General features: G+C 51.7%; 1 protein-coding gene across 2 annotated transcripts in view; it reads left to right on the forward strand.

Annotated features, from left to right (window-relative positions):
* The first annotated feature begins 565 nt into the window (after positions 1-565).
* PCDH19 (protocadherin 19) overlaps positions 566-19,978 on the forward strand; it is a 51,941-nt gene continuing 32,528 nt past the window's right edge. For both annotated transcript variants that reach the window (XM_048959190.1, XM_048959191.1), the window contains exons 1-2: positions 566-2,744; positions 5,600-5,927. In XM_048959190.1, coding sequence (XP_048815147.1) covers positions 604-2,744; positions 5,600-5,927 — 2,469 coding nt within the window. In that variant the 5' untranslated portion in view covers positions 566-603. The remainder of the gene's footprint in view (positions 2,745-5,599; positions 5,928-19,978) is intronic.

Raw genomic sequence — 19,978 nt, forward strand, 5'->3', positions numbered from 1 at the left:
GGGCACCGGGCGGACTCGGGCCGCACGCGGCGGCTCCCGACACGGCGCACCCCGCGCCGCTCCGCTCCGCTCCCGACCGCGCCGCTCCGCAGGCCCCGCCTCGGCTCCGCCCCCCGGTCGGCAGCGCAGCTCGGCGCGCTCCCATTGGTGGAAGAGCGCCGCGCCCGCCCCGCCCCCTCGCGTCCATTGGACGCGCCGCTCCGTTGCCCGCCCCCGCGCCGCCCGCCCCCGCGCCGCCCGCCGGCGCTCCGGACTGCGGGCAGTGGCGTGCGGCCGCCGCAGCGAGCGCCGGCGGGAGCGGGTTCAGCCTCGGCTCGGCTCGGCTCGGCTCGGCGCGGCGCGGCGCGGCGCGGCGCGGCTCAGGACCGGCTACACTTCCCGCTCCCGCTCGCTATGCCCGACCCATCCTTTGCACCGGCGGCTCCAAGCTGCTGAGCGGGCGGCGTTGGCGTGGGCGCGGGGGGACCGCGGCTCCGGTGCCCGCTCCCGCCCGCCGCCGCCGCCGGGGCGCTCCGCCGGGCTCTGCCCGCATGCGGGCGGGCGGCCCCTGAGGCGAGCGGCCGTCGGGGCGCGACGCGGCTGCCGGAGGGGGCGGGTGCGGCGATGGGGGCTCTCCCGGCGCTGCTGGGGGCCGCCTTGCTTTGGGCCGGCGCCGGCGCCCTCGTCAACCTCAAGTACTCGGTGGAGGAGGAGCAGCGGGCCGGCACCGTTATCGCCAACGTCGCCAAGGACGCGCGGGACGCCGGCTTCGTGATAGACCCCCGGCAGCCCACCGCCTTCCGAGTGGTCTCCAACTCGGCCCCCCACCTGGTGGACATCAACCCCGGATCTGGGCTGCTGGTCACCAAGCAGAAGATCGACCGGGACCTGCTGTGCCGGCAGAGCCCCAAGTGCATCATCTCGCTGGAGGTGATGTCCAGCTCCATGGAGATCTGCGTGATCAAGCTGGAGATCAAGGACCTCAACGACAACGCGCCCAGCTTCCCCACTGACCAGATCGAGCTGGAGATCTCAGAGACCGCCAGCCCCGGCACCCGTGTCCCACTGGAAAGTGCCTATGACCCAGACTCGGGCAGCTTTGGAGTGCAGAGCTATCAGATCACCCCCAATGACCTCTTTGGGCTGGAGACCAAGACACGGGGAGATGGCTCTCGCTTTGCTGAGCTGGTGGTGGAGAAGAGCCTGGACCGTGAGACCCAGTCCCACTACAGTTACGTGATCACGGCGCTGGATGGCGGAGACCCGCCCAACTTTGGCACAGTGGAGCTGAGCATCCGCGTCATCGACTCCAATGACAACAACCCTCTCTTCGAGGAGCCGGCCTATACTGTCAGCGTGCCTGAAAATGCCCCACCAGGCACACCAGTCATCCGCCTCAACGCCTCTGACCCGGATGAGGGCACCAATGGGCAGGTGCTCTACTCTTTCCACAGTTATGTTTCTGACCGGGCTCGAGAGCTCTTCCAGATTGACCCTCAGAGCGGCCTCATCACAGTCAGTGGTGCCATCGACTATGAGGAGGGACATGTATACGAGCTGGATGTGCAGGCCAAGGACTTGGGACCTAACTCCATCCCTGCCCACTGCAAAGTGACCATCAGCGTGCAGGACGCCAATGACAATCCTCCCCTCATCAATCTTCTCTCCGTCAACAGTGAGCTGGTGGAGGTGAGCGAGAACGCCCCTCCAGGGTACGTCATCGCCTTGGTGCGGGTCTCGGACCGCGACTCGGGGGCCAACGGACGTGTGCAGTGCAAGCTGCTGGGTAACGTACCCTTCCGGCTGCAGGAGTACGAGAGTTTCTCCACCATCCTGGTGGATGGGCGGCTGGACCGTGAGCAAAGGGACCAGTACAACCTCACCATCCAGGCCAAGGACAATGGCGTCCCCTCCTTGCAGGCTACCAAGTCCTTCACTGTCAAGATCACTGATGAGAATGACAACCACCCTCACTTTTCCAAGCCCTACTACCAGGTCATTGTGCAGGAGAACAACACCCCGGGGGCCTACCTCCTCTCGGTCTCAGCAAGGGACCCTGACCTGGGCCTCAATGGCAGCGTCTCCTACCAGATCGTGCCCTCCCAAGTCAGGGACATGCCTGTCTTCACCTATGTCTCCATCAACCCCAACTCTGGAGATATCTATGCTTTGAGGTCCTTCAATCATGAACAGACCAAGGCCTTTGAGTTCAAAGTCTTGGCGAAAGATGGGGGCAATCCCTCTCTGCAGAGCAATGCCACTGTCAGGGTGATCGTCCTGGACGTCAACGACAACACCCCGGTGATCACTGCCCCACCGTTGGTCAATGGGACCGCGGAGGTTTACATCCCCCGGAATGCAGGGGTTGGCTACCTGGTGACAGTGGTCAAAGCAGATGACTATGATGAGGGTGAAAATGGCAGGCTTTCCTATGAAATGGTGGAAGGAGACAGAGGATTTTTTGAGATAGACCAGGTCAATGGAGAGATAAGGACCACCAGAGCCTTTGGGGAGAATGCCAAGACAGCCTACGAGCTGATCGTGGTGGCTCACGACCATGGAAAAACGTCCCTGTCGGCCTCTGCCTTGATTTTGATATACTTGTCCCCAGCCCTGGATGCCCAGGAGTCCATAGGATCTGTTAACCTCTCCCTGATTTTCATTATTGCCCTGGGGTCTATTGCAGCCATTCTTTTTGTCACCATGATCTTCGTGGCCGTAAAGTGCAAAAGGGATAACAAGGAAATCAGGACCTATAACTGCAGGTAAAGAACATCTTTATTTCTGTGTACCGGCCAGGGGCTGCTTAGATTTCTGCGAGCACAGTTATTTTTCCTTTTGCTGTTTTATGCCTGGGGTTTTTGCTTTAGCAGCAGCCGCGAGCTGCAGGTCTGTGAGATGTCCTTAGGAGCTTTAGAGCACTTCTCAGGGGGAAGAAGCGAGCCCCGTGCCGAGGTGCGGGCTGCCATCGTTTTTCATTTGCCAATCTGTTGCAGCGGGTGTTGGGTTCAGCTCTGTACAAAAGTGCCTTGGGCACAGATCCACCGCCCTACCCACGTGCCATGGGACCGCAGAGTGGCATCCTGGTGGTGCCCACAGTAGCGGGGACCGTGGGCCTTTCCTTGTCTCCAAGAGCCATTGTGTGCCCGTGGCGTGGATGCGGCTCAGCCACGGACGATGGTGCTGCTCAAAGCTTCCCATCCCCGCAGGCTGATGGAAGCGATGGGGACACGGTGGCTGTGAGCTGGGCTCTCGCAATTATTTTTGCAGCGCTGCATTCTTTTGCCTGGGCTGAATGTGGGCGCACGGTCCGAAATGCAGGAGGGCAGGTCAGCGCCTGCTGAAAGGGGAAGATGTGGAACTGAGCCCCTGAATATGTAACAGCCCCGCGATTATTGTCTCTCTTTTACTATTCTCAGTGTTACACAAGTTAGTAGACAAACGCTAACCACACATGAATATCAATCAGATGCCATAAAAGAGCAGCTGCAATGCCTCATAAATGGTTTAATCCTGTTACTAGTGAAATAGCCATGACTTCTCCATTCCTTCAGCACTGAGTCATTTCAGATGGGAGGAATGGAAATTAATTTTGCTCTACCTTTGAAACCTGGCATCGCCTGTGGCCGTTCGGTGGGGGGGGGGGGGGAGAAGGGGGATGTGCGGTCCTTAAAGTTTTATTTGTGCAGAAATAATGCTCGAGAGTTTGATTTTTACACCCCGTTTTCACAACATGAAGTGCATTTATAAGGCTTTTTGCATGATGGGGGAAAAAATCATCTGCAAATAAAACTGGCTTTGTGCTGTGTTATGGGGAGCTAATATAGCAGATTTCTTGCCAGCTCGGCCCATTAAACACGAATGGGATCCGAACGTATAAAAATCACGTTGTGGTGCCCCTTGCAGCTTCACGAGTGTGTATGGGCGCTGGGTTTGCTGTGACGGCTTAGGGATTAATGAAGTGCAGTTTAATTAAATAATTGGTCAATAGAGAAAGGACAACAAAATGAATGCCTGCGGGAAATAAATCGGGATCTCGCATTGCCAAACTTAAACATTGAGGTAAACAAAACAATTAAAGCTTCATCAAGCGTTGTTAGGCGACTCGGCGGCGTATAGATTGTTGGCACAACAGAAATCTCTGCCTTGCTCTGATTTATTGCCGCGCTCAGGGGAGGCGCGGGCTGCTATCCGTGTGCATCTGATCAGCAGGAGTCAGCTGCAGAGGGAGAGGGGCAGTGGATCGCCCCGGCCCTGCCTGTGGTCACCGGGCACGCCGTGCTGTGCCTGCACTTGGGCTTCCAGGGCTTTATTTCTGAGCTTCCTCGCAACATCTGGCGGAGAGGCTTCGTAAAACGTGTGAATTTACGGGGCACATAAGGTTATACGAGAGAGCTCTTCGGTTTGGTGGCATTTTCATGCTCAGGCAATTAGCTTTCTGGAACAAGAGTATTTTCCCAATATTTGCCTTTCTAGATAATCTGTATTATTCATTCATCCTATTGTTTTGGCTGCAGCTGTTGTGTTTGGTGGTTGCTGGGGTTTTTTTTGTAGTACATGTTAAACAGAAGAGCAACTCCTGGCTTTCAGGTTGCAGTGGTACGAGCTGCGGTGTGCCTTGGGAAGTGCTGAGCTGTGCGTGCCCCAATGGGGCTGTGTTGGAGGGAGCAGCCCCAGCCCTTCGAGCTCAGCCTGCATAGTTAGCACAAGGTGCAGTGGTGTTCTTTATGTTCTTAGTGTGCTGCTTTATGGTAACTTCTTTATCTCCCCCCCCCCCCCCGGTGTTATGTAGAAGGCAACAAGACACTTCATCAGCTGATTCTTTTGGCAGTGGGAAGCAAAATAGGGGAAGAAAGGCAGAGAAAAGCAAGCTTGCAGTTTTAAAAGAAAAAAAAAAAAAAAAAAAAAAAGGTCGGGAAGGATCATTTCTTTTTGCAAAACACAGTTGTAGTTCTCTGATTTCCAGAAGACGAAAGCCTTTCCCAGCAGGAGGGGGGTGTGTGTGTGTCAGGGGACAAGTGAGGAATAAGGCACGGCTGGAGGAGAGATTGCAGAGATCAGGTATTGCCAGGAGATAGCCAAAATACGAGCGCTTTGGATAGAGTGCTAATAAACAAACGGCCTTTGGAGTGCGAGAAATAGAGCTTGCCAGCCAGGGCTGCTTCTGGGTCTGCTTTATTTACTGCTATGGAAAATGAACTGGGAAAAAATCCACTATTCATTTTGAATTTTCATTATGGGGACCAAATTAAATCACTTTTAAAATCCTTATTACGCATGGAAATGAATGCAGATACCCTTTTCAGTTCATGGATTTTAACATCTCCATTTTTCTCTTCTGCAGGCTGGACTTTACTCCCAGTCACTAAATATCAGCAATAAGAAACACTAGAAAAAAAGCAGGGGCATTTCCCCTCTGCTTTTCATGTCTGACCCGAATATGTTATACATAGGAAAATCGGTTCCAGACTGTTCTGTGCCACAAGAGCCTGAATGTGACGTAATACGCGTGACTGAATCCTGCACGGGGATGGGGCTGAGCCCGCCAGCTCTCCAAGTGCTCCTTTTAGGGGCAGAGTTCGGGATGCTCTCAGCTCTTCCTTTCTCTTCCCTCCCCCAGAATTGCCGAGTACTCCTACGGGCATCAGAAGAAATCAAGCAAGAAGAAGAAAATCAGCAAGAACGATATCCGCCTGGTTCCGCGCGACGTGGAGGAGACGGATAAAATGAACGTTGTGAGCTGCTCCTCCCTCACCTCGTCTCTCAACTACTTCGACTACCACCAGCAGACTCTGCCGCTGGGCTGCCGCCGCTCCGACAGCACCTTCCTCAATGTGGAGAGCCAGAACAGCCGCAACGCCGGCTCCAACCACATCTACCACCACACCTTCACGGGGCAGAGCCCCCAGCAGCCCGACCTCATCATCAACGGGATGCCACTGCCCGAGGTGAGTCCTGCCTGGCTACCGCCGATGGCTCCGTGCTGCCGGGCTGAGCCGACGCTTCGAGGTTGCTTTGCGATGGGTGGTGGGCAGAGGGCAGGTGCTTGGCCGGGCACTCGCCTCCTTCTCTGCTGGGAGAGGTGGGCAGTGTTGAACCGCTTCTTGTGGGTTTGCGTGGTTGTGGCAGGTGTTCACAGGAGGGTGTTTCTCCCACCAGCGGCAGTGCCCAGTTGGGGGATGCTGGCGTGGTGTGGCATGGCTCTGTGTGCTTTGCAGCTGGAATTTGAGCGCGTTGACTTAAAGGAAGAGGCGTTTGTTGGATTGACATGAGTTTTTACGAGCTCCTTAAGGCCTTTTTGGGGCTACTGCTTATCCCACATCCCTCTGGGGATGCAGCACATGATGGTGTGCTGCCAACGGGTGGTACCAAGTGAAGGTGCTGCTGCGCTCCACGCTGTCCTCATCAGGTTCTCCTAATTCATTGGCTTTCCCGTACATCACAGGCATCATTTAATGTTGTTTGTTTGTCTCTCTTTGAATTATTGTTTAGTATTAAGCAAAACAATCAAAGGTTTGTCATGTTTCCTGCTTTGAACGGAATAACAAAGCTGAAAAAGCACCTAAAATATTTATGGTTAGTTCTGCGCTTGCGGTGCTGGTGTAAATGCAAAGTGATGCTCCTGGAGACTGTGGAGCTGCTTCAGATTCAGACTTCTGCTGTGGAGAACAGAGCCTGGCCTTCTGCGAAACAGCAGGACTGCTGGAAATGCTTGGTACTGGCGGGCCCAATCTTTTATGATTTATCAGAAGGAGTGGTGATGCAGTGGGACAGGCTGCCCAAGGAGGTGGTGAAGTCCCCTTCCATGGAGGTGTTCCAGAACCACAGAGATGTGGCACTGAGGGATGTGGTTATGGGTATGGTGGGGGTGGGTTGGCATTGGACTAGATGATCTTAGTGGTTTTTCCAACCTTAATGATTCGATGTGGTGGTGAAGCACACCCCGACCCCAGTATTTTAGCACCTGAGCATAGAACCAGTGCTTGTGAATGCAAGTCACAGGGCTTTGCCTTTCCTTCTCCCCAGACCTTGTGAGACAGGATACATTGCTAAGCACTGGTACATGGCCTGCAGAAATGAATTTGTCTCTGGTGAGAAGCACTATGCTTTGCTGCCCTGCAGTGTCAGCAGCCCTGTGAGCGGGCAGTGGGAGGCTCCCTTCCCTGCTCACAGCCTGGCTCCCTCCTGCTGTGTGCCCTCATGAGGCACCGTCGTGCCCAGAGGAGTTCCCCCGGTCATGGATGACTGTGGAGCTGCCTCCCATGGGGCCATGGGCTCTGGGGATGTTGCAGTACAGAAGGGCAGGGTCAGAGAAATCCCAACTGGAGGCTGCTTGGATGTTTGTTTTGGGGTAGGAATGTTTTCTATTTTCATTTTTTGGAAGAGAGCCCCCACAGTGTGTTTCCAGCTCTTACGAGGGTACTTCTCCACTTGTGTTACTGGGTGCAGCCCACTCCTACAAGCCCAGGTGCCCCCTGAGCATGAGGTGGCTGCCTGATTCTGGAGCAGTGTCAGGAGCCAGCAGTGACCATAGCCACCTCCTGTCTGCCACACACAGTGTCTGCAGAACATGGCACTGAAGGGAGATGTGACCATTGTGTTGCCACCCCCATGCCAGGTTATTGTGCTTCACCACGTCACGCTGTGCATCTTCCTTATCTCAGCCTATGCATCACCCCTGTGTCAGACTGTACATTGCCCCCATGTCATGCTGTTCATCTTCAGCATCTCAAGTTGTTGTGCATCACCTCCAAGTCAGGTTGTCGTGCATCACCCCCATGTCAGGTTGTGTGTCACTCCATGCCAGGTGCTCCCTGCAGAGGCTTCCCAGCTTCTCCACGCTCTGCTCAAGTGCACCCCAATCATGTGGCCTCCTTCAGCCCCTTCCTGCTATCCCACTGCCCAAATCCTGCTCCTTACACAGAGTGCTGCTGCCTGTACCCACTGCTGTCTGTCATTTTGCCAGCGGTTGCTACGGGCTATAATTGTACCCCTGTGCAGATTGCTGTCAGTACACCTCCAGGTGAGGCTGATGGAGCAATAACAAACCCGTCCCGAGCGTGATGTTCCTGGAGTGATGAGCTCTCCCCTCAGCACATTGGGAGCATGTGGCGGGGCCGCCTGGCGGTGCCTGCAGTGACGAGGCTGCTGCTGCGTCCCCCGGGAGCCTTTAATAGGTGTCAGTGTCACGGAGATAGCGCTGACGCTCCACCTCGGAGTCACTTCTCCTCCCGCGTCGATGGAAGGCAACGCGCTGCTTGATGAGAGATAAAGCATGGAGGTAAACATGTTGCTGCAGTGTCACTTAGCATATGATGTTCGTGGTGGTGGTGAGCGGTTGCCTCTGAGCGGGAGCACTGAGTGTGCCGTGCTGCTGCGCTGCAGCGCAAGGCTCATTGGCTCCAACAGCCTCAGGACTGGGATGCGTGGAGCTGCGGTTGTGCTGGTGCTGATGGGATTCCTTCCCTGGGCTGTGCATGGTGTGGTGGTGGCACCAAGTGTTCCCATCTGCCCTGGACTCAGTTTGCAGCAGGGAGTGGGGAAGGCGTTTCCAGTCAGTGCTGGAGCCCAGGGCTTTGTTGCTTGCCGAGCATGGGGACATCAGATGGAGTCCAGTGGGCGCGTGGTCGGATGGTGCGTGTAGACTGTTGGGCTTTGTACCACAAGATGAGGAACCTAAAGTAGTTGGAACCGTTAGTCAGCTCCCTTGATAAAAATGCGCGATGCATGGGGCAGTGTGGAAACCAGTCTGAATGCAGAGTGTTTTAGGATCACTGGGACACAATTTGCATGCGGAGCAGCCACCCTTGGGTAACACTTGCATGCCCATTTTGGCTTGAAAAGAACACTGCCTGTGTGCAATGGCTACCTACCTGTGTTCCTCCAGCCGTCAGGCACACCATGTTGTTCTGGGGGACATGGTTTTGGGAAATGCCACCCCACGGGTGGAACATCTCCCCTGGCCTGGATCGTACCGACCCAATGCCACCGCAATGGAGCAAGTCGCCACAGAGCAGTCATTGACCCCTTAAGGTCAATGGCCAGTGGCACCAGGCAGAAGCACCCCAGCCCCAGGGGTAGGATAGAGAACAGCTGCATTTGTGATCATCCTGCCATAGTCCCTGCCTTGCCACACTCTAGCATAATCCTCACTCACACTGATTTCACCTGGGCTCCTCATAGCAGCAGGGATTATTGGAGCGAGCAACAGTTGTGGGATAAGGCCCTGGTGGTTTCAGATAGGCTTTTTACTACCTGGAAAGCGCTCCGCTCGCCATAGGAAATGGTTTTCTAAGCACAATGGAGCAATTTTCGTTTCAGGCAGCGCAGGCACTTTCTGCTCTGGCTATCTCGCGGTGTTAACGAAAGCACATTTCTACAACACACAAAGGTTTTTGTTTTGTAAGGAAGGAAATGAGCGTGGCTGTTCCTCTTTCTCTGTCATTTCTCTACTTGTCAATTCTTTCTTCCCCTCCAGCTTATCCTCCTCTTCTCCGCTAGCCTTAAAAAGCCCCAAATGTGTCTGTTATAATCACATTTTGTGTGTTACAACCAGAATGAATGTACTCACTTTAATATGCTCGGTTTGAGGAAATCAGTTTCTGTCTGGTATAACAGACAATTTGTTATAAACCGTGCCATTTAGGAGTGAAGGGCCTTGCTTTACTGTAACACTGGGGAAACGTCATGATACATAATTGGAGGGGATTTGGCTTGCTTCTCAGTAATACTGTGTATAGAGCAGGAAAAAAAAGGAGATAATTTCCAAGCCGGAGAAAGTTTGCAGCGCTGAGACATGCCAGACTGTTGAAATAAGGCTTATTTTAAGTAGAGATAATAATTAAAGCATTATCAGCAATGATGTTCAACTAGTCGGAAGAGTGCCTTCGCAGAAAGCGTTGCCAGTCTTGTTTTCTCCTTGGGAGGTCACTGTAACTCAGCACTTTTTTCTCTCCGCGCTGCGCCGAGATGTGCAGGCACGGGTCACGTCTCTAATTAGCACCGCCGTCTTCTCGTGCGTGAGCATCTCTGTCTGGCAGTTAATGGCAGCCTGGCTGCTCCGCGGGCTGCCGGCTCTGCTGCCCATCTCTGCTGCTGGAGGTGGCCAGGTGCTGCATGGGTTCCACCGAGAAGCCGCAGGATGGCTCTGCAGAACCTTGTGGGTGGTGCTGGGTGGCTGGCGGCACTTGTGCTTTGTGCCTGTGGGCGCTCGGAGGCTGGAGGTGGCAGTGGGGAGGTGTTGGGGCGGGAGAGGTTGTGGGACTGCGAGCACAATGCCTGCCTTGGTGGGGTTGTTTCTGTGCAGCGTTGTGTCACTGGATGCTCCCCTGGCACTGAGGGACAACATTACGGACGTGAGCAAATGGTCTGTTCCATTCTGAGGTCTGTTCTATTCTGAGGTCTGTTCTGTTCTGAGGTCAGCTGAACCCAATTGTACATCTTGTAATGTGATTGCTTCGAGCTGTCTGATTTGAAAAGTTCATTTGAATGCCTTGCGACGGGGATAAGTGCTTCAGCTCTCGTTGATGGTGTGCAGTGGCTCTCGCCCATCGCTCCCGCTCTTTGCCGGGCGCTGGGTTCGTGGGTGTGGGGTTCAGCACCGGACAGCTCCTGTGCTGGCTCCATGGGGCAACGTTTGCTGCTGGCATCCGTGGGGCAATGTGGGTCAGGGCTGGCGTGGTGCTGGCAGCCGTGTGGGGAAGACATCCACCTCTTCTCTGATGCTTGTAGAGTGCTGGGAATGGAAATGATTGGACTATACGTTATATGTAATATATAATGCACCATACGCTTTCTATAGTCTATCACGGAATGGCTTGAGTTGGAAAGGACCTTAAAGATGGTCTCGGTCCGATGTATTTGTAGAAGTGTATGAAATTATGTGTATTTATGTAAGTACATGAAGTGTGTAGGGTTGTATATTGTATGCAGTAAATAATTATATGCATAGTCATATGGTTTGATTTTTGGTTGGTCCTGTGTGGAGCCAGGGCTTGGACTTGAATATCCTTACAGGTCCCTTCCAACTTGGGATATAGTATGATTCTGTAGTGAGATGTATATAATTTATTTCCATACTCTTTGTTGGGGTTTTATGGTTCGCTTTTACCAAAAGTACAGCAACCCATCTTGCTTTGCTGTTAGGAATTTTGGATTTGATGCATAATTCTGACTTGTCAAGTCTATAAAATATACCTCCCATGAGTGTATTTACACATGGTAGATAAGGCTTTTCCCTTAAATTAGGAAAGACTTACTGTAAGCTTTTTAAAAATTACATCCAAAGGATGGTCTTGCACACTATTTATAGCCTTTTGTGGAGTAATTTCTAAATTAGCTCTTGTTGTATCGAACAACACAAACCCCGTGGCTTCCTTCTGTAATTTGTTTTGCATAAAGCACCTGCATGCAAAGGAATATTTAGGATCAAGCACACATCCCCTTTGGGTAACCTTACACAGGGCCATGTTTTTCTCCTGGAGACTTCCCGGGTGTTTGGGTCAGAAGCCCTCAGCCAGGTGCCCTTCTGGCTCCTTTTCCTGCTTTGAGCTGGGAGTCTGATGGGTTGAGGATGGAGCAGAGATGGGCTTTGTCTCCAGAGGGTCACCCTGCAGAGCTGCCGTCCCTTTCTGCCCTAGTGCTGTAGGGTTGTTATCTTTCAGATTTGTCCTATGGCCAACCAATGTCCCGCTGTTTGGGAATTCACTCCAGTGCTCCCTGCTTTGCCCTTCGAGAGCTGAAGGGTAGAAAGTTGTTGAGAGATCCCCTGCTTCACTGCAGGGCAGGTGATGCTGCTTTGAACTGTTGTAGGTTTTATGATTCCCTTTGCCCCTGACTGTGACACAAAAAATTGCACAACCTGTCCTGGTCCCTGGTCTGTCACGTTGTCAGCATCGCTTTGAGATGGGGCGTTTTGAATACAGTAGAGCAGCCCAGTTACAAACGTGCTTTTTCATCCTCTGGCCCTTCCTTTCTTCTAGCCTGCCTTTTCCTGGGGTTAATGCTGTTGCCCTCTGAGTTTTATACATAGATACATATGTAAATATAAATACATAGCAGTGCCAGCAGCTGTGCCCGCTCCTGCTGCCCGGCCAGGTTGTATATGGGGCTGTGCACAGCCTCGCTTAAATAAATGATCAGATATTGTTCCCAGCAGAGGCAATAGTTGAGTTCCAATCATTTTCTGGTAATTAAAATACAGGATGGTCTTATTTGTAGCATAAATAGTTGTAATCTGTGTACCTATAAGAGTAATTATAATTTAAATTAGACTGTGCTTGGCATAGGCAGCGAGCGTGAGCGCGGCACAGAGCACAGATCTCATCCTGGGGTCCCTCTCACCATCCCCAGAAGCATCCCAACATTCAGCAAAGTGACACCGAACCCATTGGTAGCTCCAAGTGTGTTTTGGGATATTTCTGTTTGGGCAGCGTGCATTGCACCAGTGGGAGGTTTGATGGAGAAGAGGCTGTGGGATCATGGCTGTGGTGTCCTGACCAGTTCTGGAGTGAAATGATGACTGTGCCAGCTGGAGCAGTGGTCAGTGCCCTGGTGGTGATGCTGGGCACACCGGGCGATCCCAGCAGTGCTCTGGGGCCGTGTGGATGAGCTCCTTGTCTCTGCGTCCCGTTGGAGACTGGGAGGTGAGCGCCGCGCCGCCCTCACGGGGATGTGAGCTTGTCGGATTACACCATCTTTTGTAACGGCAGGTGTATGCCACAGGGCAGGTTTTAAAATTCCTGTGTTGGTGGATTGCATTAACCCATACTAAGTCAGGTATGTAAAATTCCATTAAGCAAAAACCCTCTGGCATTTTCTCACCAACGCGAGAGATCTGCAGGCTGTGCTAATGCAGTGTGCGCGCTCATCTATTAGTACAATGATGGTTTTAAAATAATAACATTTATCTTTGGCGGCGGACCTACAATAGTACACGCAGAGTACAATTTTGTGAAAGGCTCTGCAGATGTTGCCTCGTTCAATCTGGGTCAAAAGGAGTGCTTAGAATCACAAAGGTTAGGAGGAGATCAAATAATTCTGTGTTTTTATTGCTGAATAATGCACTTGGAAAATATCATTCACCATTATTAGACTAAGTGAGTACAGAAAACAGAGGGCTCAATAGTCATTTCTCACTATTGGCTGATTTTACTGTTTTTATAATGTAGCTAAATTCCCTGCTATTGATCGCGGCATCGATTATCGATCTGCCAATCTGAACGTAGCACTGGTGTGGGCACACGGGAGTGTAACGACTGCAGGATTCTCTGCCTCTTCCTGCGGCGCTCCATGTGCGCAGACGGATGTATTTTGGGAGCTGTCTGTGCTGTGCAGTGATGTATGGGGCCGGGGGGCCCCGTGCCCGCATGATGTAGGAGCTGTGCGTGTGCTCAGGTGCTCTGGGCGGTCTGCTGGAAAATAGCCAGGCTGGTGCCGCAGCACAGACATTGCTCTTCCAAAGGAACACAGATGAAGGAGACAAAACTGGAGGAGCAACCGGAGTGTGTGTTGTTTTCCATCCATTGAAGTTGCATGAACCCCATCGTGCAAACCCAGCATGCCGGCTCCCTGCCCAGCTTCCAGGATCAGATTTACAGCTGGGTGCTCTGCCGTGGACCCACCGCTGGTGGCATTTGGTAATCAGATCCATGTGGCTGCTGGCACAGACACAGCGCCTAGCCCTGCATACCCTGGGAGAGGCTCTTCCTACAGTCTGCATGCAGTCCTCTGGTCCTGCCCCTTGCTTGCTGTGCAGGTGTCCCTGGTTTTGGGAGAAATAAGGCACTTTGACTGCCTTAGGGTGAAGCTCTGTGTTTGAAATGGGAAGAGTTTTGGAACCTGTTTCCTTCCTATTGATCATGGAATTGTGAAGGTTGGAAAAGGTCTCTGAGATCATCTGATCCAACCATCTACCGACCTGCACCATGCCCATAACCACATCCCTCAGTGCCACATCTCCATGGTTCTGGAGCACCTCCAGGGACGGTGACCCCAGCACACCCAGAGCAGCCTGTGCCAAAGTCTGACCACTTTTTGGAGGAGTTTTTCCTAATTTCCAACCTGTTCCTCTCTTGTTCTCTGTACTTGGTTGTTGTCAGCATTAGTATGCCATTAACACATGCTCATTAGGAGGAGAATGATGATACCCTGCAGAACATGGGGGAAGCCTTCATTAGGCACTGACATATTGAACCAAGCTGCAGGCTCCGCTTGGGGAAGCCGCTGCTCAGCGTCAGGTTTCTGCACCTTCTCCACGATGCCCTGACAAAGCCCCTTGTTTCCCAGCCCTTGTTTTGCTGTGAGTGATGAATGCAGCCGGCCTGGATCCAAACCCCTCAGGGACCTGAAGCGCATCCTCCCCCAAAGGCAGATGGGAGACCATGGCTTCCTGTGTGCCGACTCCGGGGTTAACGCGACGAAACCCACGCTGAATTCGGAGCTGCTGGGGGAACAGCTTTGCTGCGAACCGAGGTGTCACTTCTGCCGCTTTGCTTTTCACACCACGGCGATGTCAGAAGCGCCTGCCCGGCCTCGCTGCCCGCAGCCACGACCTGCTGCGTGGGGCAGGGCGATGCGATGCTCGTCCTGGAGTGACAGCGTCGCTCCGTCAGTAGGAGCAATGCCGAGTTCAGGTGGGAGGAGCGTGCTGGAGCAGCACATATTTAAAGATTAAGACCCTGTTGACGTGCAGATGTCTGTAGCGATAGGTAACAATGAGTGGACAATGAGGACCATATGTGGCTTTTAATCAGAATATATTCTAAATGGGGTGATTTCGTAGATTTCCGCCGTGCCGACAGCTGTCCTCTGCGTCAGCTCCCTGTGATGGTGGTGGCTTTGCCCCCCGGTGCTGCCCACGCCACGCAGACCCGCGGCCGCGCTTCTGGGTGCTGGGTGAGCCGTGTAAGCCCCGTGTGAAATGCATCATTCATAAACTGTTTAGTGCGACCTTTTGTACGGTAGCACTAATTATTATTATCACAGAAGCCCAGTAAACTAGACTAGTAATTATCAGGGATTTATTTGAATGGACAGCTAAGCTATTCTTGGCAAGTTAGTCAAAGCAGTTGTCATGACAGCTACACAAATGTGTCTTATGAATTGGGTTAATTAGGGTAATTAATAACTGTTGTTTTGCCCTTTTTAACAAGGTATTGCCTAGACACTATCAAAAAATAGCAATTGTACCTAGCAGATGTATTCTTCTTCCAGCAGCAGCCTTCAATTCGCAAGACCAAAGCTGTAAACATCTGGCACTTTGGAAGGGAAAGTGCCAAAACCAGGGAGCTCGAGGGTTCCTGGTAATCCCTCTGCTGAGCTGCCGGCACGTTGGTCAGCCTCGTTACTGCTGCTGTTGTTGTTATTGCTTTAATTCTGTGCAGATGAATGCTTTTGTGGGTGGAGAGGGCAGCGCGGTGTGCTGTGACCCAGCGGCCGTCGGGGCAGGCTCTAAGTGACAGGGCTGAATGCTGGGTTTGAAACCATTTGAGATGTCTGTGAGTTATTGCTGTTCTGCTCGTGCCTCATCGGGATGGCTGACTGGTGCCAGATCTCCCGCTCCTCGCTCAGGCGCAGCATCTGTTTCTTTCAAAACAAGTGTTTGCTGAATAAATGATTTTGGATTTGTCATTGCTGATACCGAGTGATCGGAGCAGCCAGTGCTGTTAATAATAGAATAGGACTGAAGAGCTCAAAAGGTGGAGGGGGAAAAAGTCATTCCCATCCCAGGGGCATCCCCTGCACGACACATTTGGGGATGATCCTTGCAACTGTGACATCCCGCGGGGTGGGAGGGAGCTGCCAGGAAGGGAGGCAGCACTCTGCATTCCTGTTGTTTCTCAGGCTGTGGTTACAATTAGCAGTGCCACCAGCTGCAGATACAGGTGCTGGGAGACACTGGGCACAGGTAGCTGCTGCTCACCCTTGGGGCTTACAGTTGCCGTGCCAGCAATCCCCATCCCATGCCAACAGTTCCCATGCTGTCCCAGTGGAAGTCCTCATCCCGTACCAGCGGTTCCCATTCCGTGCTGGTGGTTCTCCCAACAGCAGTGTCCATCTCATGGCAGCAGTGCCCATCCCATGCCAGTGAGTGTCCCCATCCCATACTTGCTCCTTTCCTGGAGGATTTGATGCCAGTTATTAAAAATGGCCCAAGCTGACAGATGTGACTGAGGAACATTATATAAACTTTGTAGGAAAATGACCTGAATCCATGGCTGAAGGCTCTGGCTGGTTCTCCAGCTGCAAAGAGCCTTGTCTATTTTTATCACCCCTGGGCTTTCAAAGCCCTCTTTTAACTAAAGCTTATTTGATAACACACATCTTTTAAAAAGAAAAGAGTAAAAAAAAAAAAATGAAGGAGGAAAGGGAAAAAAATCCCTAAGAAAAACACCTCTGTGGAGAAGGTATAGTTTTAATGAAGAAATATTTTACACTATTCTTCTACAACCTTAGGGCTAATAGCCTGGAACTGGTACTTTGGCTCCTTAAAAAGCCCAACAAGACAAGCCAATTACGGCCTCTGAAACATTTTTATTTTTAGTTCCTTGTAATAGCAATTCATCCTCGGCTATGGTACATTAACTGGAAGGAACACGAAGTAGTAAGGTTTTGGCATCTTTGTGTAACGCACGGGCTGTGTTTACCAGCTGGTTCCTCACACGGGGCGGGCTCCTCCACCGCTGGGACGGATGGGAGATGGGTGACGTGGGCACAGAGTGGCACGGGGATGGCAGTGCTGTCACAGACAGCCCTTGGAGCAGCAGGTTGGCCTCCGTGTCCCCGTGCTGCTGCGCTGCGCTGACGCCTGCCGTATTTTTAACTTGGCTGCAGTGATTTTTTTTTTGGTTTCCCTTCTGCGGTGACAAATCTGTGATTTCTTGTGTTCCTTGTGAAAGGTACCGCTCTGACCTGCCACTCCAGAGGGTGAATGACAAGGAGTTTTATTTAGCTCTGGCAATGGGAACATTTGAAAAAAAGGTTCTTCTGTTATATTTGTTTTCATTCCTAATAGAAGGAGGCAGGCAAAGGACAGTTCTGAAAGGTTTTTTAACAAATCTGTAAGTCATGCCCCATTACCTCAGGGCTGCTGATTAGATCCAGATTGTTTCCTGCACTGCTTAAAGAGGGGTGCAGCCCTCGCTGGAAGCTGCATCCATAGATCCATGACACAGCTGCAAGTTGCAGGCACAGGTGATGGGAAAGGCCTGCTGGGAGGTGTGTGGGTCACCGTGCCCCTGCAGGGTACCAGCTTGCAGCAGAGTGCCCATGGGGGGCACTGACCCTTGCTTTTGGGGGATCTCCTCCCCAAAAGATGTTCTGCAGGCAGGGGCTGCTGGCAGCCTGCTGCAGGCTGTTAGTTTGCCCTCCCTTACAGATATGCCCACTGTAGGTTCAATGCTTTTCTTTGGGTTCTGCGGTGCTGGTGCTAGGCGGCTGCCCATGGCAGCTCCTGGCTGCGTGGCGGCCGCTGGAGAGCTTTGATGCTGGATGTGAATGGAAGGGGTTTTGTTATTGCCTTTTTGCTCTCCATAACGATGCTGTAGATTTCTGATACGTTGACAAATTCAAACGGGTAATATTATTTGCGGCTTTCAGGAGTGTAATTATGGCTTCATTGTGTGTCGCCGCTCTCAGGATTCAATCTGGGTTTCTAATCCTATACCCTTTCTCAAAATCACATCACTGCAGCTCCTTTCCTCCTGCCTTCGATCCATTTTCAGACCAAAATGAGAAAGCCCGTACTTATTTGGGGAGGGGACAGGAGTTCGGAGCGGATTAGTGGGGATGGCAGCGCCGTCATGCAATCCGTTTTGATACTTTTGCTCATTTCTGATGAGCGGGGTGATGCTAGAGGCTGAACTCTCCCAGTGATTTTTCTGCAATGCTTTTTATTTTATCTGGAGAAAATGGAGGCTGGACTCAGTTCCTTCAGCGTTTAATAACGTCCATCAGAACCAAATGCCCTTTATTTAAGCTGCAATAGTAATTAGAGGGTTGGTGGTGTTAAGCAGCCATGGAGTCTGGCTCTGAGGAACATTCATTGTGCCTCATTAAATTTGGAATTAGTACTTAAAAGGTCAGAAATAAATATTCTGTTTATATTTCAGGGATAGTAAATCTAAATAGCTGCTGTGTTTGCACATCCCTGTCTCTGCTTGTTCCTGCTGAACTGAGCAAGGCACCACTCCATTTGGTTTAGGCAGCAATCAGAGTGTCTGCAAAAAAGCCCAACCCAAAAAACCAACCATGGTTTCATTGATCAAGGGCAGGAAAATGATCTGCTGTATTATATCTAATTATAAAACATCAATATCAGATGCTAAATGCACTTACTTTTTCAGAGACGCTGTGTTGCTAGTTTACAGTTTGCAGTCTCTTACTTTAGCAGTAAGTCAGGATATAGGAAAATGCCTTCACAGGGAGATGCCAGAGGTCAGATCCTTTTCAGCTTTTCAGGCTTCCCCAAGTGTCTCCTCTTAAATACCCCTTAACAATAACCAAAAGTGTTCACATTTGGGGTCAGTTGTTTGGGGCTGGTTGTTTGGGGCTGGTTGTTTGGAGTCGATTAATTGGGGCTGATTGGGCTGTTTTTTTTGGGAATAATTAGGGTTGATTGTTTGGGCCTGGTTCTTTATTTGGGGCTGCTTGTTTGGGGTCAGTTGTTTGGGGTCAGTTGTTTGGTTTTTTGGGACTGGTTGTTTGAAGCTGGTTGGTTGTCTGAGGATGGTTGGTTGGTTGGATAGGGCTGGTTGGTTGGTTGGTTAAGGCTGGTTTTTTGATTGAGGCTGCTTGTTTGGGGTTGATTGGTTGTTTGGAGCCAGTGGTTTGGTGTCAGTTGTTTCTTTGGGGCTGATTGTTTGGGGTTGGTTGTTCAGGGATGGTTACTTGGGGCTGATTGAGTTGGTTGTTTGGGACAAGTTGATTACTTGGGGCTGGTTTGTCGATGTGGTTTGTTTGGGGTTGGTTGGTTGGTTGGGGCCGGTTGTTTGCAGCACTTTCACTGGTGGTGGCTGTGAGGCTGTGTTTCATGCTGCACCTGTTTCCTGCAGGAAGGAGTCTCAGCCCACTTACTTATTTCCCGTGGGGCAATAAGCAGCTTGCTTACTGATAATGACTTCTAGCCATGGCTGAGCGGGACTTCATTTGACCCATTCCCTCCTTTAAAATTATCCACGTTTCAGAAGAGCAGCTTGAGTGTTCTCATGCAATTTACACATATTCTATATTACCTACAATATATCGTGGGCTGTAAGAATTAAGCGTTGGCGAGATTTTCAAGAGGGGAGCAGCAGTTTTATTACATATTGATTGCCTTGCACGGAGCAGGACTGAAGAGCAAAAGGAGAAGCAGCACCACCTGCCCTGCTTTTCCCATGGGAAGAGCGTGTGTGCTTTTGTGAACAATTTGACATTCCTCTGGTCCTGAATGTGCCTGCAGCATGATGATTGGTCAGCAGACCTGTGTTCCTGGTGGCCACGTGTGTCCTGGTGGCGTATTTTGGGAGGATTTGCTCAAACCCCAAACAAGAGATGCACGTTGCAGCCTGGGAGAAAGGTCCACTTTGTTTCCTGGTAATAAAGGGTGACATGCAAGCTTTATTAACAAGGCACGTAGGGAAAAAAAAAAAGGCTCAAGGGACAACTCTGAAAAAGTGGTGCTAAATGTGTCATTTTTGTGAAGCCGATTTTCTGAAGGGTTCCTACGCGCTTTGGCAGGAGGTTGCAGCAGGTTGGCAATAATTTGTAGGAAGATGGAAATGTTTTCACCCCGAAGTGAGAAGCGGAGATGCAGTGGGTCAGGGGTGTGGGGGGACGGGTGCCCCTTCCTGCGGGTCAGGAAGGATTTGGGGCATCCATGCATTCCTAGTGCCTAGAGAGCGATGTGACAGCCTGGAGCTGGGTGCTGGGCAGGGCACACAGCCGCCCCTTTAGAGATGCTCATTTGTATGTTTTCCGCATCGCGGCTAAAACCCAGGAACAACAGGCCCTGAATTAT

This window comes from Lagopus muta, chromosome 13 (assembly GCF_023343835.1).
Source record: "Lagopus muta isolate bLagMut1 chromosome 13, bLagMut1 primary, whole genome shotgun sequence".
NCBI lineage: Eukaryota > Metazoa > Chordata > Aves > Galliformes > Phasianidae > Lagopus > Lagopus muta.